The sequence below is a fragment of the Myiozetetes cayanensis genome, unplaced genomic scaffold, assembly GCF_022539395.1.
Source record: "Myiozetetes cayanensis isolate MyiCay16 unplaced genomic scaffold, myiCay2020 scf12, whole genome shotgun sequence".
Lineage (NCBI taxonomy): Eukaryota > Metazoa > Chordata > Aves > Passeriformes > Tyrannidae > Myiozetetes > Myiozetetes cayanensis.
Window position 1 is genome coordinate 9,119,254 of NW_026086826.1, and position 16,748 is coordinate 9,136,001.

Genomic DNA, 16,748 nt, shown 5'->3' on the forward strand with positions numbered 1-16,748 from the left:
ATCCAACACGTTCCACAGCCTGCTCTGCTTTTGCACGGGCTTGTTTACTGTGTGGCGGCTTTTACAGCCGAGGAAGAACACGGGCGCCATGAGCACAGCCCTCCTTATTTACCCTGAACGATTTTCCAGTATTTTAACACCAATCCCTGAGAAATTTTAGTTGTCCCAAGGAGAATAGCTGCTTGTAACCGGTTCTAATTACAAGTATGAATGTCAATTAATTCATTTAGCTAATTATCCACTCTCTGAGCATCACGCACCAAAGAACTGTAAAAGATGGGCATATGGTGATGGATCAGAAGGAAGGAGCTGGTGCTGGTGTGTGCTCGCTGGGTGGCCAGGGCTGGGTGTGCCAGGGTGAAGGGATGCAGGCAGCGTGAGGGCTGGGGGAATTACAACATTATGCTAATTGGGCCTGGAAAACATCAACCCTCTCCCTGCAACTTTTGTTTGGAGGCTCGAGCGTGGGTCAAGCATCTGAAGTGTTTCTGATTGTGCTGTTCCCTCTGACTTGGAGGAGTGGGAATAATCATTTTCCCTTCCTGGAGCAAACCTTTTGATCCTAATCTGTGTCTGCAGAAACAAACAGTCCTAAGGAGGGAGGGAGAGATCCCTGAAGAGCTTCCTGGCCAGGAGCCTCTGTGCTAAAGGTGGGGAGATCTTCTAGAGGATGTTCGCTGCAATCTGTTTTGCAGGGCACCTGGGCTACTGCAAGCGGGTAGAAAACCATCTTGGTGAGAAATATCTTATTTGCTGTCCCAAAAGAGGATGCTATAAAGGAAATGTTATTTTCTGAAATGATGAGAGTTAATCACATCTGGGTGCGCAGAGTTACCTGCAAGATATAAAAGGGGTTGTGCTGTCCTGTCCCTCCTCTGAGAATGAAGAATTACAGATTTTATGCAAGCAGCTGAGCAGGAAATTCTCAGTGGGGTTAAAGTTCCAAGGCAACAATCTTCTTCCAGAGGGAATCTCCATCACCATAATTGGATCAATCATCTGGTGCAATGTGGTGCTGCTTCTTCCATCCCCCAAAGGCTCCAAACACCAGTGGGCAAGCATTGCCTTGAGCTGGGCCACCAGTTCCATCCCAGCCTGGCCCAGCCTTCACGGAGGTATCCAGGTGTCCCACCTCCACCTGCACCCAGGGCTAGGGTTCTGATGAACCCATATCCAGCCTAAAATTGAGGTTGCTGAGGCAGGAGCTTTTGCTCTGTTTCAGTGCTTAGTTATTCTCATTTACCAAAAAAAGTGAGGCCTTATTTCCTATTGAATTTGCCTAATTATTCCTCTTCTGGCTTTCCAGTGGCAACACTTGTGCTGCCACTGGCAGGAGCTTTGATCAAACTCTTGTAGGTCTGTTACCAAGATTCACTTATAAAAGTTGTACATCAAATACAAATGAAACAACATCTGCCCCAAACCCAGTAGTCATTATTGTGGTGACATGGTAATTTGCATTTTATTTCCTCGTTTAAAAAAAAAAAAAAAGTTTTTGTGATAAGCCCTGTTAAAGGTACTTCATAGGCAGAAGAGCCAGGGAGCAGCTGTGTGGATTGGAGTGGCTCTGGAGAAGTCTGCTGAGGCTTTCCCAGCATTGTGTCCGTGCCCGCGGCTCCTGGGAAAACACAGATATTTTCAGGCAAGTTTAACTGAGTGCCCCTCACTGGGGTGGTGGGGGAGAAGAGGGGTTTATGAGTGGGCTGGGGAGGGGACCCAGGACCTCATTCCAGGGTCTGCTCCCTGGGGAGAGATGAAGGAAGCCGGCAGCACCCTGCTCCGCAGAGCTGTTGGCAGCGTTCCGCTGCCTCCCGCCACGCTCCCTGGCTCTGCAGCCAGCCCGACACATTCCCTCCTGCATCCAGAGCCAGCCTTCAGAGCGCCGGCCATTTTCCAGGCTAGAGCAGATCTGCCAAGCGCTACCTTAAGAAAAGTTATGCATGACCATATTAAGGAAGCGGGAGGGGGTGTGCGCTGGCCCCGTCCCAGGGCTCCGCGCCAGCCTAGCCTCGACGCCCGCTCCCGGTGCCGGCCGGGTGCGCAGGTGTCCGGACGCTTCTCCTCCGAGCCAGCCATCGCCTCGACACCTCCCGCAAATGCTCAGCTTCTTCTGGCTGAGGTGAGGGCTGAGGGGAGCCGGGGACGGTGGGGACAAGGCGGGGAAACCCCACTGCTGAGTGAGCGTGAGCCAGAGTCTGGCGCTGCTGCAGAGAGTTCTACTCCGGGCAGCGGAGCGGTGGCTTGTCCTGGCTTGCGTCGGCGCTGGGCAGCTCTGGCAGGGGGAAGTGTGTGGAGTCAAAGCCCTTTGTGCCCCTCTGCTCACTCGGGTGATGCTTTCTTGCCCGTGGGGTTTGCAGTGAGCTGTGCTGATGCTCCATCGCGGTCGGCACTGGCGACTTGTCAATGGGGACGTGGCACCCTCCGGCTGCAAAAGGGACAGCGGGGGGAGGGTTGGCTTGGATCAGCTTTTTTTTTTTCCTGCTTAAAAGCAGGGGCAGATATTTGGGAAGCATGGGCACAGGGCTGTGGGGAATGGTGGCGGTGCGGGGATGGCAGAGGGGTGTGCTGGGGCTGGTTGGGGCAGTGTGGGTGGCTCGGTGGCACAACGTTGCAGTGGTCTTCACGCCGTTGGTCTCAACTGAGGTGGTCTTGGCCACGGTAACTACCATGATGGAGACCACCACGGCAGAGACTACTGCATTCCTGGGTGTCTACCTGGGTAGTTTTCAACCCAGGGGTTTCAACCATGGTGACCCCCACAGTGGAGACCACCACAGTGGAGACCCACGAGGGTGTAAACCATTGCACCATCTAGGTCTCCACTGTGGTGGTCTCCAACTTGGTGAGCTTGACTGTGGTGGTCTTAACTACGGCTGTATGGATGTTATGGCAATCTCTTCCCTGGGAACACCGTGGGTGGCAGGGCAAAGGTGCCTGGGCTGGGCAATGCTATTGGGTGTCCCCATGCGTGTGAATTCTGGCCCTGGAGGTGTTTGCAGTTGTACCAGGGTGACATGTGGCTCTGCTCTACCCCTGGGTCAGAGCCAGACCTTTGTCCCCTGCAACGCTCCCTGAGGGACTTCACCCCTGTGCTGCCAAAGCGGCACCAGCCTTCCTGAGAGCCTCACGGGAGCTGCAGAGAGCATCTGGGCAGGAGTATTGATGGGGCTGTGGGCATGGCCAGGGCTGGGGACGCTTCACCCAGGGATGGAGAGGGATGTGAGGGCTGCTGCACTCACCCTGAGTTAAGCTTTCCCATGGGTGATGGTTGTAAAGCCCTGACCCCTTGTAAGTGGAGTCATCCCGTGTCTCCACGTTGCCTTTCACCCTTGGTTTTTGCTTTCCTGGCCTCATACTTGGCTCTGCTCCGTGAAATCTAGGGAAACATGACGTACGGTGCCAAAAAGCCACTTGCAGGGTGCCCTGGCCTTTCTCCTGGGCTGGCTGCCCTCCTGGAGTCCCACTGAGAACCACTGCAGGGAACCCCCATGTTTCCTCACCTGTGTTTCCTCAGCTGTGCTGTGACCCAGCAATTCAGTCCCTCTTGTCCCACTGGTTCTCATCCTGGCGAGCCCACACCATCCTGATGGGCATGGGGTGATGGAGTTGAGCTGTACTGGGTGTCTCCATTGCCACTTACCAGTGGGGGTCCTGCTGGAAGGGACATCTCCCTTTGCACAAAACCTGCCTGTCTCATTCCTGGGAACACCAGGGCTTTGGCTGGCACTGGGACCATCAAACTGGGTCTCAGGGGATGGAGAGCCCTCACTGCCCTGTGGAGATGGCAGAATTTCCCAAAGTAGGTCAGGTTAATTTTTTAACGCGTGCAGATTTGCTTGTTACCATGGATATTGCTCAATTATACACCGATAATCCCCCATGAGAACTTCATTGTCACTGCTTTTCTCCCCCCTATCTCCCCTTTTTTTTCCTTCAGATATTTCCAGGGAGGGGTAAGGTTCAGGGGCTGGGGTGGGAGTAGGAGACAGAGCCAGGCCAGGAAAAAGGGGATTAGGTGTTTGGGAGGCAGCAGTGGGCTGGTGGGAGAGCTCTGAGGGCAAGCAGGGATGGCTTAAGGTGTGAGGCTACCCCACTCTGCCCAAAGCCCCCCACAGCCCAACACAGGGGACCCCAGTATCCCTTGTCCCTCCCTCTCATCCACTGCTTGGGAGTGGCTAAAGCAAACCCCCTGCTTCCAGTGGGCTTAAGGATTTGAGGTACAACTGCTCTTCTGCATCCCTGCCTGGCATCACCCCAGGGGCTGTGGAACCCATCAGGGTTTCAAGCTTGTGGTCCCCACATGATTTCCCAAGAGGCTGGCACCCAGTTCGGCAGCAGAGACCTTCCCTAAAGCTTATGGGTGTTTTGGTACTGTGGAACACAGGGAATAGGAGACCTCTGGGATCCCTCTCCCCTGGTATTTGCAGATCCCTTGGAATGTCTCCCCCACCGTGCCCTTCCTGGTTTGCTCTGTGGACTCCTTATGCCTTCAGCAGCACAGGAACTGAGTGTGGCAGGAGGCAAGAAAAATATTATACTAGAAGAGGTTTTTTCCTAATGCAAACTTTTTTTTTTTTTTTGGATAGAAGTGGGTCACTCGAGGGGTGACAGAGTAAGAGCATCATCGCCTGGGTACTGCATCCCGTTGCCATGGTGACCTGAGGGCTGCATCAGTCAACAGCTTTAAAAATGTGACAGTTGAGTGAGGCTGAAGATTTTAATGAGGACAGACACTTGCTCGCTTAGTTTCGATAACAAATACTCCATAAATACCCACTGGCTGGATGGTTCCGGGTCTCTGGAGCGTGGCTGGGGCGCTTCCCCTTCCCCAGGGTGGGAGCGTGGGCTGGGGCTGCCTGGGAAATAACAGGGGGATGATGCAAAGCAGACAGCTCTGTTTTTTTCCCCCTCCTGCTAACGCAACCCAGGGGACAAGCTGACACGATTGCCGAGCCAGGAGCAGGTTTGGGTTTCCAAGGAATGTCCCTCTGGCGCTGTCTGCTGTGGCTGTGGGGTGTAACAGGACCGCCCCTAGCCACCGCTTGTCCCTGCAATTAGGGAGCGAACCCATTTTGCTAAACAGGAGAGTAACCCTTACACTAGGCTCTTGCAAGGGTAGGTGAGCAATAAGGAAGCTCCCAGGCCTCCGTAACAAAGCTGGAGAGGTCTTGGGGCTGGGAAAACAGAACACGGTGCCACCGGGGCAAGGGTGGGAGGCTGTGAGAGGCTCAGTGCTGCCATTTGCATCTGTAGGTGACCTGAGAACCCTCATTTTGCACCAACACTGTGTGATGCCCAAACCTCAGCTCCTGCAAAGGGCTGAGGGCACAGGAGGCAAACCTGCAGCTTCCACTTTTTTAACCCCATGCCGAAATCAGTCAATCCCACGCCTTGCAAAAGGAGCTACTGCCTCCAGCAGCCTGGTTGTACCTGCGTGGGAGAGGGAGGTGTGCTGGGAAGCTGAAGGCACGCCAAGGGCCTGGTGGTGTTGTGTTTGAAAGTAAACTGTAAATATAAAGCCCCTTACACTTGTTTTTGCTGCAGCTCCCACTCTGCCTTTCCTTGCAATGTCACTAAGATTGTCCAGCTGGGACCCAGTCACCGTGCATGTGGCCTGGGAGCCTGAGGGTGCCCAAGGACACACAGTGCCCTTGGGGAATGCCAGGGCTTCAGAGGCAGAGGGGCTGGAGCAGAGCACAGCAGCATTGCTGCCATCGGGCGCTTCCCATTTGCTGCCCCTGGTACCACCCGTGAGCAGCCTGAGCCCTGCCCACCGCCAAAAATATGCTCCTGGCTGTCTTGTGACTGCGGTGGTGTCACCACTCTGGCCAGGGGAGCTTCAAGGCACAGTCCTCTCTCACGTGTAGCAACACGAGGAAGCACTGACACAGCATCACTGACCGAGGGATGGGCCATGACCCTGCGCCCTGGGCTAGGTCCAGCACCCCAAAATAGTTGGGTTCTTTCATCGCAGCCGGTGACCGTGGGTCCTGACCCCCAAGGAATGGCAGGCATTAGCCCAGGTTCTGCCCTTCTCTTTTTCAGCTCTGGCAGCCCCCTAATAGGTTCTGGTGAGGGGTAAGAGGTGCGGGGAGGGACATCAGCATGGAATGTGGGGACAGGGTGTGACAATCGGACACACACACTGCCTTGTCCCTGCTGGTAAACAGCCACTCCCAATCTGCCAATCCTACTGTAACCAGAGCCACTCTTCTGCTTTCCAGGTGTCTCTTAAAAATGGTCAAGGGGAATATTATAGTCCCTGAAGAGATCTTGAACTTCTGTTGCAATGGCCTCCAGGTACCCCCCATGCCGTGCAACTAACCCCGGGGCTCCCCATTGTGCCAGTGGCTACTAACCAAGGCAAATGCCATCCTGTGCCAGGAGCTGCCCTCAGACCTGCACCGGCCCCAGTTGCATCTGCTTCCCATCAGCATCACTGCTCATGTGCTGGCTACCTCAGAGTCAGAGCTTTTCCTATGGGTAGCAGCTTTTCCCCTAAAATTCAGGAATGTCAAACACCAGGAAAATGACCGTTGGGATCTCTGGCCAGGCTGTCTGCTCGCTCTGCAGCAGGAGGCTTTGGAGCTCTTTGCATTGCTGGCTCGAACCCTGGAGCCTGCTGGCTTCCTTAAATAGCTCTGTGGTACTCATGTAGGCGCCTCTGCACACTGGGAAGCAGTCCGGGAGGTTCACAGAGGGGTTTGGAGCCCGCTGGAGGGGCTCTGGTGACTGAGAGTCCATCTCACTGTGGGATGGGGGGCCCTTTAGCATAGGCTTGGCTTGGCGTGCTTGCCTCTGTCCCTGCTGAGGAGAGGTTTGTGCTGTTCCTGGGATGTCGTGTACCAGTAGCTATGGAAACAGAGGTTTGACCCGCTGGAGAAAAATGCTATTCTGAGAGGCAATGAGCTCAGGGTAGTCGGGAAGGCTTCATTTTCAGCATGAACCGGTCTTTGAAAGAATCCAGGCAAAGCAAAGGGCAGAGAGGTTGCTGCAGTGGGACTCTCGCAACAAGTGCTGTGAGCAGGAGCCGCAGAGGGAGCAGAAAGCGGAAGGAAGGGCTGTGACGAAGCCCAGACAACTCCTCAAGTCTCCTTAATTACTCACTGGGCTAACTGAGTTCACGCCTTGTGTAACACGACTCACTTGACATCTCATCAGCTATTTTCCTTGCCAGCACCGCCACAGTAGCAGCTTCTGTCTCCCATCCTGCCTCGCACCAGGGTGCCAGGGGAGCTATTCTGTGCCCAGCAAATGGCCAAGCAACAGGGAACATATTTTACTGCCCAGGGTGCTTCTCCTCTGCTTCTTGTACCACATAGCTTTCAGTGTTTCCTTTGGCAAAAGGGGGTGTTGGTGGAAAGTGTGGAGCACCGCTACTTACCCAACCACAGGAGAGTGAACCCACCCTGTGCTGCAGCACCCTAAAAATTAAGCTGTTAGGGGAGAAAAATTCCTTCACAGAGAACTGATTGACTCTGGGAGGGGTTTTGCCGGATTTTGGGAGGAAGAAGTGGGGTTGGGTGATAAATGGCCTGGAAACCATGGAGCTTATTTTAAGGGGATTTTTTTCCTTTTGGCTGTGGGAACTATGTATTTGGCAAGGACTGGGTGGGTTTTGGTGGTGTCTGGGGATATGCAGGGCTGAGGTTCTTCTGGCTCAGTGAGGGGAGTGGGCTGCATGGTCACTGCTGTCTTGGGGGTTTGGTTAAAACAGAGCTCTCGTCCCACCAGGGCTCAACCTCTCCACCACGTGCCCAGGAGCCAGGGGAGCGGGAGGAGGCACCGGGGACCATGGCGAGCCCCTTGCCTGCCCGCAACCCCACCGAGGTGCAGATGAGCCAGCTGGTGCTGCCCTGCCACACCAACCACCGCAACGAGCTCAGCACTGGCCAGCTGCTCAAGTGGATCGACACGGCTGCCTGCCTCTCCGGTAAGCCATCCTCTCCCTCTGGAGCCATTGTCCTGCTGGGCTGGGAGGGAATGACCAGGCAGTGTCCCCAGAAGCCAGCTCATCAGCAACATGCCTGGCAGTCCAGCACTGTCCCTCAGAGTGATGCCAGCTGGGGACCTCACATCATGCCATTTTGCTGAGTAATTAGAGAACAAACAAGAAGGGGAGGAGACGTGCACTGCAGCATGCAATGCTGGCTTAGGGACAGATCAAAATCCACGCCAGCTTCTTTCAAAATGCTGCCCTTTTCCTTGGCTGGTGTGCAGGGCATGGTGAGACCAGGATGGTGACATCCCCAGCATCCCAGCAGCAGCCAGAAGGGAATGAGCTCCTCCACTCAGTGGGAAGTGATGGAGCTCACCAGCTTGGCTGCCCCACCAAGCACAGGGAGGTTATGACAGGAAACAAGTTCAATTCTGCAATTTGATGAGGTTCCCAGAGCAGATTTACAGTCTGAGGTTCCTGGAGTCCCAAGGGAAAGCCAGACGGGTGGAGCGGCTTTAAAATATTTGCTGTGTGTGGGGAGATGGTATCAGCTGCTGCTGCATCCCCACAGCTGCAAACACAGGGAGGGAAGGCAAACATCAGGACAATGTCCTTCCCAGTTATACTCGCAGCACACCCTCCAAACCTTTGAACATCTGCAAATCCATGCTGCTGTGGGAGAAGAAACCCCAAATCCCACTCCTGTCCCCTGCAAACACAGCAAGGGACAGATGATCAGGGAAGGGATGCTGGCTGGGGTATCACCGGTGTCACCAGCCATGGGGCAGTGGCACACACGTGCCCCTCACACCCTCGGTGTGTTGCTGCAGGTTGCTGATGCAGTTTGTTTTTCCTTTCCAGCCGAGAGACACGCTGGCTGCCCGTGCGTCACGGCTTCCATGGATGATATCTATTTTGAGCATACCATTAGGTAAATACTCCACGCTCCAACAGGGCATGCGCAAGGAAACGGAGGGGTTTTTCCCATCTGCCGGGTGCAACGTGGACAGTGGGGCTGGATTTGGGAGCAGCGTGCCTGGGAGAGGAGGAGATGCGGTGGCAGTGCCAGGCTCACAGGGCAGCCAGGGACTGAGGCTCCGTCTCTGCCGCAGGGCTGAGGAACGACTGTCTGCTCTGATTTATCCTCTGTCTGGGCCCCTGGGGAGCTCCTGCTGGGTTGGCTTCCCGGTATTTCCCCCAACGCCAGCTCCTCCCTGGCTTTGTCTAAGAAGCAACTCTGATTTAGTGCTCTGGAAAACTCAAATCTTGCAAATCGTGCCTCTCTAGTGGCCGTGTGGGTGGCTGGGGCGTGGTGGTCCTCCCCCACCCACCGAGTGCTGGGGGAGGTGGGACCTCCCTGCACATCACTCTGTGAGATGCATCAGGCTGACCTTTGCTTGGCCAAACTCCCCTCCCAGGCTTGTCCTGGCAGCCCCTGGGTGCTGTTCCCCCAGGGCTGCCATGTGGCAGGGGACAACATTTCTCTGTGCATCCCTGCAGGTAGTATAGGATCTGTGCAGTATAGGATCCATGCAGTATGGGATCCCTTGCAGTATAGGATCCATACTGTCCAGCCACTCCCTGCTGTGCAGATCTGCCTGCTGGGGCAGGGACCAGTTTGGGTACCCAGGGCTGGCACTGGGGTCCCCAGCTGTCAACTGATTTATTTGACCCCAGGAAGTCCGACTCACTCTTCGGTTTCACCGTCATTCCCAGGAAATGCTGAACTCCTACTTTTGCCCTCTCATATCAGGTTGGTGGGGATGAGCTGCCCGTTGCTCTGGGCTCAGCTCCATGACAAATCCACAGGGTGGGGATGTGGTGCAGCCCTGGTACCACCTTCCAGTGGCAGAGGTGGCACCACTGGGGTTGATATGCTGCCACGTGGCTCCAGCTCCCAGAGCAGCTTTCCCTGGGAAGCTTTTCCCCATGGGTTTTGGGAGCAGGATGACAGATGCAAGGCCTGCTCCACAGCATTACATCAAGCTCTGAAAAGCACTTGTCCCTCCTCAGGGGCGAGTCAGGCACCACTCCAAAGGGTCAGGGAATCTGTGCTGCTCCTGGCTCAGATCCCATTTGCTGTGGTCCAGCTTAAGGCTCCAAGCAAGGGGCCTGGCAGGGATTTCCCACAGAGATGTTGGAAGGCAAAGGAGCTTTGTGGTGTTTGTTGTTGGCTCTGCTCCTCTCCCAGCTGTTTGTGCTTTCTGCTGCCCTCCCACTGTGGGGGAGAGGCAGGGAGGAGCTGTAGGTGCTTGGGGGCACGGAGGAGACCCCAAAACATCACTAACTTAAAACTCATCAGCTGTGCAGCAGATCCTCGCCATCCCTCCACCCTGCCATGGGGAAGTGCAGCCTCCCAGGAGGATTGCACATACCTTTGAGCCAGGCTTTTTGTGGCTTTTATGGCACTGGCTTGTACTGTTTGATAAGGAGAGAGAAGATAGAGTATTTTTGGGGCTGTGTATCTACATCTGGGGCTGCCAACGTGCCAGCCCAGCCCTTGCCCTTGCATGCCCTTCGCCTCAAACACATCCGGAGCATCCATGTGGCCGCTTCCATTGCCTCTAACCCTCTCCTCCCATCTTGCTTTCTCTTTTTGCACCAGCCAGCTGTATCTAAGCCCTGCGGGGCAGCGGGACGGGAGGAGCGGTGTCTGGTACGGATGTTTGCAGCCCTAGAGCAGCCAGCCTAACGCAGCTCTGCCGTGAGTTGGGAGCATTAACCCCACTGACGTGGCATGGCATGGTGAATGGAGGCTGCTCATGTAACCCTGCTAATGTTTTGGCATGTCATTGGGCCCAGAGTCTGTGCTGGGGGATGGCTGGAGGCACCATCCCAGCCTCAGGCCACCCCTGCTCCAGCCAGAGCACACGTGCACAGTGTGTTGAGTAGCAGAGATCCTTTGAAGCCAGAAATCATGCGGAGGGCAAGGGGAAAGTTGCAGTGCTGAAGCACTTGCTGACTCTTCCTTGCTTCTGGTTTTGAGCCCTGTGTGGAGCAAACCTGCAGTGATGGTGACAGCGTTTATTTTTCCAGGGTTTTTCTAGCACTGGCCTCTTTTAGGGAATGAGGAATATTCCTGATTTAATAAGGCATTTGTTAAAGACTGTTTGCTGTGGGTCTCACTAATAAGCTTCACTTGCTTATTTCGTGGGTACCAGTTTGGAGTAGGTTAGGCTGCAGAGCCGAAGTTGTCAGAGGAGAGCTCCTGGACTCTGCAAGCTGCAGTTTGCTGCCAGCTGCAGTTTGCTACCAGCAGATGTTCAATTTAAGAGATGGTGCAAAATGCCCCTGGCCAGATCCTGCATCCTGCCATGTCCGAGTACCCCAAGGTGTCCACTGCTCTAGGGGAGGCCCTGGAGAGGAGGAGGAACAGGAGCAGTCAAGGTACCTGAAGCTTTGGGGCAGTGGCTGAGGGCCCACGGGAGGCCCCATGGCTGTTCCTGTTGTGCAGGACAGTGGATGCAAGGCTGGAGGAGCCGTTTGCTCTGGCAGGAGTGTGCATGCCTACATGGGCAGCGGGTACCAAGCAAGCCTTGGGCACCTCCTCTGCTCAAGCACTCTGGACTGGGGACCCACTTGCACACAGCTACTCAGGGGTGACATATTACCCAGCTGGGCTGGACAGCTGTGGGATCTCATGTCCCAAAGGTGGCTGTCCCTATGTCCTGCTGGCCATCCAGCATGTCCCACAGTCCCAGCAAGCCTTACCACAGTGGACAGTAGGCTATAATGCTGTGGCACCTCAGTGGGAGCTTCTTGGTGGCCGCTTTCCCCCAGTAACCCCACGCACTTTCTCCTGTTCCTGTTTTTCAGTGTCGGGCAAGTTGTCAACATCAAAGCCAAAGTGAACCGAGCCTTTAACTCCAGCATGGAGGTTGGTGTGTACCTCCCACCTTCCGCCCCCTGCCCCTGTCCCCCTACACAGCCAAGTGCCAAATCCCCTAATCCTCCAGCAGTTCCCAGCTTTGATCCCAAAATATATCCTCTTGTGTATATCCTCTCTGGCTGGCTCTGTCCAGGGGTGCTTGGTGGGATGTTGTTCCCTGGGGAGCAGAGCCAGCTCTCAGGGATGCTGTGCCCTCTCCCAGGTGGGTATCCAGGTGAGCTATGAAGATCTGTGCAGCGGGAAGCACTGCAGTATCTGCAAGGCGTACGCCACCTTTGTGGCACAGGACCCCTCTGGCGGCAAGGTGAGCACGGTGTCTCAGGGGGCTCAGTTGTCCTCTGCACAGAGGCAGTAAGGAAATGGCCTCTCTGGGGCTGATCTGGGCCCAGCTTTCCATCAGGACACTTCCTGTCCCATGCTTGTGGGATGCAGCATGGGGGCTCTGCCCGTGGGACACACGGTGCTGTAGGAACATGTGCTGGTGCCCGAAGGAGCCCTGCCTCCTCTGGCAGCAGGACTGCACTGCCCCATCCCCTTTGCAGGTGAGGCTGAAGCCGCTGACCCCGCAGACAGAGGAGGAAAAGATCGAGTACAGCATCGCCGCTGAGCGCCGCCGCATGCGTTTGGTGCACAAGGACACCCTCAAGGACCTCCTCACTCGCAGCCCCCCTGACACCGGTACCGTGTCCCACAGCCTGGGTTTCCATCACCAAAGTAGCCCTGATGCCCACTGGTGACAATCCCTTTCCTCAGCAGGATGCTGGTGGGGAACAGTGGTGATCACCATGTGGAGTTTTGGGCAGGCCCTGGTCATGGCAGGGTAGGGATCAGCCCCACCATCCCAGACAGTGTGTGCCAGGTTAATGCAGTGGGAGGGCAGCTGTGAGGAGAGGGGGAAAGGGCTGGTGGGCTGCTGGGAGCAGGGCTCCCAGTGGTCATCCAACACGCTGAACCCTGTTCTCCTGATGTGGCAGAGCTGGAGACACGGGACGGCAGCGGGGCAGTGCCGGCGGAGAAGACGCGTGTGGAGAGCGTGGAGCTGGTGCTGCCTCCACATGCCAACCATCAGGGCAACACCTTCGGTGGGCAGATCATGGCCTGGATGGAGAATGTGGCCACCATTGCAGCCAGGTGACCCAAGAGGGATTCAGTATAGGGGATGGTGTGCCTGGAGGGGACACACAATCAGGGCAGAGTCTGGCGAGGTGTGACCGCAGTTGGGTTGTAGGTACCTTCCAAAGGGATGGTCCCCAGCACGTCACCCTTGGGGGATGCCATACAGGGAGTCCCATGGATGTGTAGAGCTGAGGGACCCCAGGGAAGGGTTGGCTTATTGTCCCTTCTCATGGCTGGCTTTGATAATCGAAATGCAGGGGTGACATTTTTTGGGGTCCTCTTGGTTCTGACTGGGTCAGGGAGGGTGTGCCATGGGGCCATGGCTGGGGAGTAACTCCTGCCCCTGCAGCCGGCTGTGCCATGCCCACCCCACACTGAGGGCCATCGAGATGTTCCACTTTCGGGGACCTTCGCAAGTTGGGGACCGCCTGGTGCTCAAAGCCATCGTCAACAATTCCTTCAAAAACAGGTGGGTGCTGGCAGATGGAGGTTTCCATCCCACCTGGGGGGTCCCCATCCCACCCTCCTGACAGCTTTACACGCTCTCACCCCTTTTTCTCCGGCAGCATGGAGGTGGGGGTCAGCGCCGAGGCGTACGGCCCGGAGATGTCTGTCAGCCCACGGCACATCAACAGCGCCTTCATGACCTTCGAGGTGCTGGACCAGGAGGGCCGGCCCCGCACGCTGCCCATGGTGGCACCCGAGCCAGGGGTAAGGATGGGCAGGGATGGCTTCTCTGGAGTTCTGTGGGACCCCTGGGAATCCCGCTCAGCCCTGAGGGGCTCTCAGATTCACAGCAAAACAAATGCAGTTTTATGATGATGGAAATGAAATTGCTCAATAGCAAGTGAATTAAATGGATTGCTCGGTATAACTAATAAAATAAACCACTTGCCTGTGCGGGGATGGAGATGTATTAGCCATGCAAGGCTTAACAGAGAATTGCCTGCAAATTCCAGTTCATTTTTTCCATAATTTAGGGGAAAGAATGCAAACCTCTGAGACTGTTTTTACTTTTCAAAGTGTCCTAATCCATAATTTGCTCAGATCCGAATATTTAAGGAAATCTGTCACATGAGCACAGCAACAATCTCAGCTTCCCCTGAGCTGATCCTTGCCCATCTGCCTGATTTTTTGGATGCCTTAAAACTAGGGTCTCCTACCCTGATGAAGATCCTCTCATGCCCAGAGTCAGGCTCCCTGAAACCTCATAGCCAGGCCTGCTTTAAAACACTGCGGTAGCACTTTCTTCAAAATAGGCCGGTTTCTTTGGGGTTTTATTCCCCCAGGAGAGGACATTGGCAGGTGCAAGGGGACATGATTTGTGTTTCAGGGGCTATTTGCAGCTTTGCAGCCACAATAAGGGTTTTCCCTAATGTGCCAGTGCCCATCATTGATCACACCGTGGTGGCAGTGCCCAAATAGCTCACAATTAATCACTAACCACCACTGCAGTATAGCTGGGGTGGCAGCCAGCGAGTGCAGGGGTTTTACATGTTTCCTGTATCCTTTAGAGCCCTTTGAAGGGTGGAAAAGATAAATGACTGGGGTTTTTTTCCTCCTTTTCCTATTAACCTAATTGGCTTTTCCCATTTATCAGGATGGAGAAAGGAGGTACAGAGAAGCCAGTGCTAGGAAAAAAATTCGGCTGGACCGGTGAGCAGAAAAGCAAGTGGAGGAGAGAAGGACTCTGCACTTGGGTGCAGGGACAGTCTGTGGGTGGTTTGTGTCCTCTCATAAGGGAAACTGTTCCTTTTCTGCAGAAAATACGTTGTCTCCTGCAAACAGACCGAGGTGCCACTCTCTGTGCCCTGGGACCAAAGCAACAAGGTAGGATGCTTCCTTGAAGGACCCTCTGCCTCCTGCCCAGCATCCTGCCCTTGCTCTTGCCCCTGACATGCTGCCCCTGCCCCAGGTTTATCTGAGCTACAACAATGTCTCTGCGCTGAAGACACTCGTAGCCAAAGCAAACTGGGCACTCGCCAGGGAAAAGGAAAAGGTACCAAACCCTGCCCCTTCCCCCTGAGATGCCCCTCGCCCCCAAATCACGGGCAACCTGGGGGCTTGGTGTTGGGGAACACATCCCAACCGTGCCCTGTGCTCCCCAAGGTGAGGATGTACACGCTGGAGGAGGATAAATTCCTGTCCTTCCGCATTGAGATGTCCGTCTGCATCACGGCCAGCCAAGCCTTCTCCCTGCTCTCCAACCTGCGGCGCCGGCACGAGTGGGACAGTCACTATGTGTGAGTGCTGTAGGGCTGGGCATCCAGCCCTTCCCAAAAATCACACCCCTAAATTTAAGGCTTGTGGTTAAGCGTCCCTTTGGGCTTTCTTGGGAGCAAGTGTGTTGCCCTGGAGCCGTGATTGCTCCTAGAGACTCTCCACTGTTTGTCTCCATCCTGACTCCACCTGGGCTGATGGCTGCAGAAAACATCTATTTTGGGTCCCCAAAAATATTTTGAGTCCAGGGTGGGCTGTACATGTGCAAGCCTCCAGATTTGGGGGGGCACAGTGGGGTTTCTGTGAGCAGTTGCCTCCCCTTGCAGGAGTGCTGAGCTCGTCCAGAAGGTGGATGACGATGACATGATCTACCACGTGGTGAGCCGGATGCACAGACAGGAGAGCAAGCTGCAGGACTTTGTCATCCTGGCATCCCGGCGGAAACCCTGCAGCAAGGGGTAACTGTCCCTAACCCGACCCCTGCTCCCTGCCAGCAGGGCTGTGCTGGCTCACCTGGCCTCTCTCCTTCCCAGGGACCCCTATGTGGTGGCCTTTCGGTCGGTGACACTGCCCACCCACCCCCAGAGCTGAATACACGCGTGGGGAGACACTCTGCTCTGGTTTCTGCATTTGGCCGGAGTCAGAGGAGATGAGCAAGGTGGGATGCTGTGACCATGCTGCGGGGCCGTGCTGCCCCCACTCCACTGGGGAGGCTCCTTCTTCCCCACGTGCCCCTACTGACCATCTCCCGTGCCTCGCAGGTGGCTTACTACAACCAGGCTATGCCTGGGTACCTCAACTACGTCACCACCAATGTGGCAGGGCTGTCCTCTGACATCTGTGCCACCTTCGAAGCCTGCGAGAAGTTCCTGCTGAAGAACAAAGAGGACCTGATCTCACGGCTGCAGGACTTCTAGAGCCACAGAACCCTGCTGACAGACGGACACAGACGAAGGGACACCTCCATGTTGGAAGGGGATGTGGATGGTGGCACCCAGACCCTGCCTCCCTGGGGCTTGGGGTGGAGGGGCATTACTGCACCACCTCATCCCTTGCACTGACATGTCATATCTTTTCTTCTTTCTTTTTTTCTTTTTTTTTTTTTTTTTTTTTAAATTTTATTTAGAGATTTTATAAGCTGATGTACAGGACTTGGATTTCTTGTTTTCTTAATGCTACTTGAATCTTTATATGATCCAAAATCTTACTAAACCAGTTTTTTTTTTTTTTTTAACTGGTTCTTTGTGGGGGATTACTGGTTCCCTTTAAGGTAGTAAAGGAAGAGAGAGGGCAGTGATATGGAGAGGGTGCTCTACCCCTCCTCAGTGCAGGGGTGGCTGGCAGTGAACCCCACTTTCCCAGGTGCTGCTTCTCTTCCCAGGCAAGGCTGACAAACAGCCCATGCTCCTGCTAGGCTGCAATCCTACCCCATGGGGCTGTGGAAGGAGTAGCAATAAAAGTGCATTGAAAGGAAAAATATCCATATGTGCTCTGGGTGAATGTCTGCTGTGGGGATTTGCTGTGTCGCTGCCTGGGTGGCAAGCATGGAACAGGGATCCTGCCCCCACAGCCCACCCCAGGCAG

The 16,748-nt window shown here is 55.1% G+C and overlaps 1 protein-coding gene across 1 annotated transcript; it reads left to right on the forward strand.

Moving 5' to 3' along the window:
• The first annotated feature begins 1,925 nt into the window (after nucleotides 1–1,925).
• Nucleotides 1,926–16,641, forward strand: ACOT11 (acyl-CoA thioesterase 11). The gene is given in 18 exon segments (XM_050306826.1): nucleotides 1,926–2,119; nucleotides 6,225–6,300; nucleotides 7,735–7,933; nucleotides 8,801–8,870; nucleotides 11,756–11,816; nucleotides 12,031–12,132; nucleotides 12,371–12,506; nucleotides 12,803–12,959; nucleotides 13,294–13,413; nucleotides 13,511–13,655; nucleotides 14,545–14,600; nucleotides 14,708–14,774; nucleotides 14,860–14,943; nucleotides 15,054–15,187; nucleotides 15,491–15,622; nucleotides 15,698–15,751; nucleotides 15,753–15,822; nucleotides 15,926–16,641. Coding segments are annotated over 18 exon segments (1,998 nt in total). The 5' UTR covers nucleotides 1,926–1,940; the 3' UTR covers nucleotides 16,082–16,641.
• The last annotated feature ends 107 nt before the right edge of the window (nucleotides 16,642–16,748 follow it).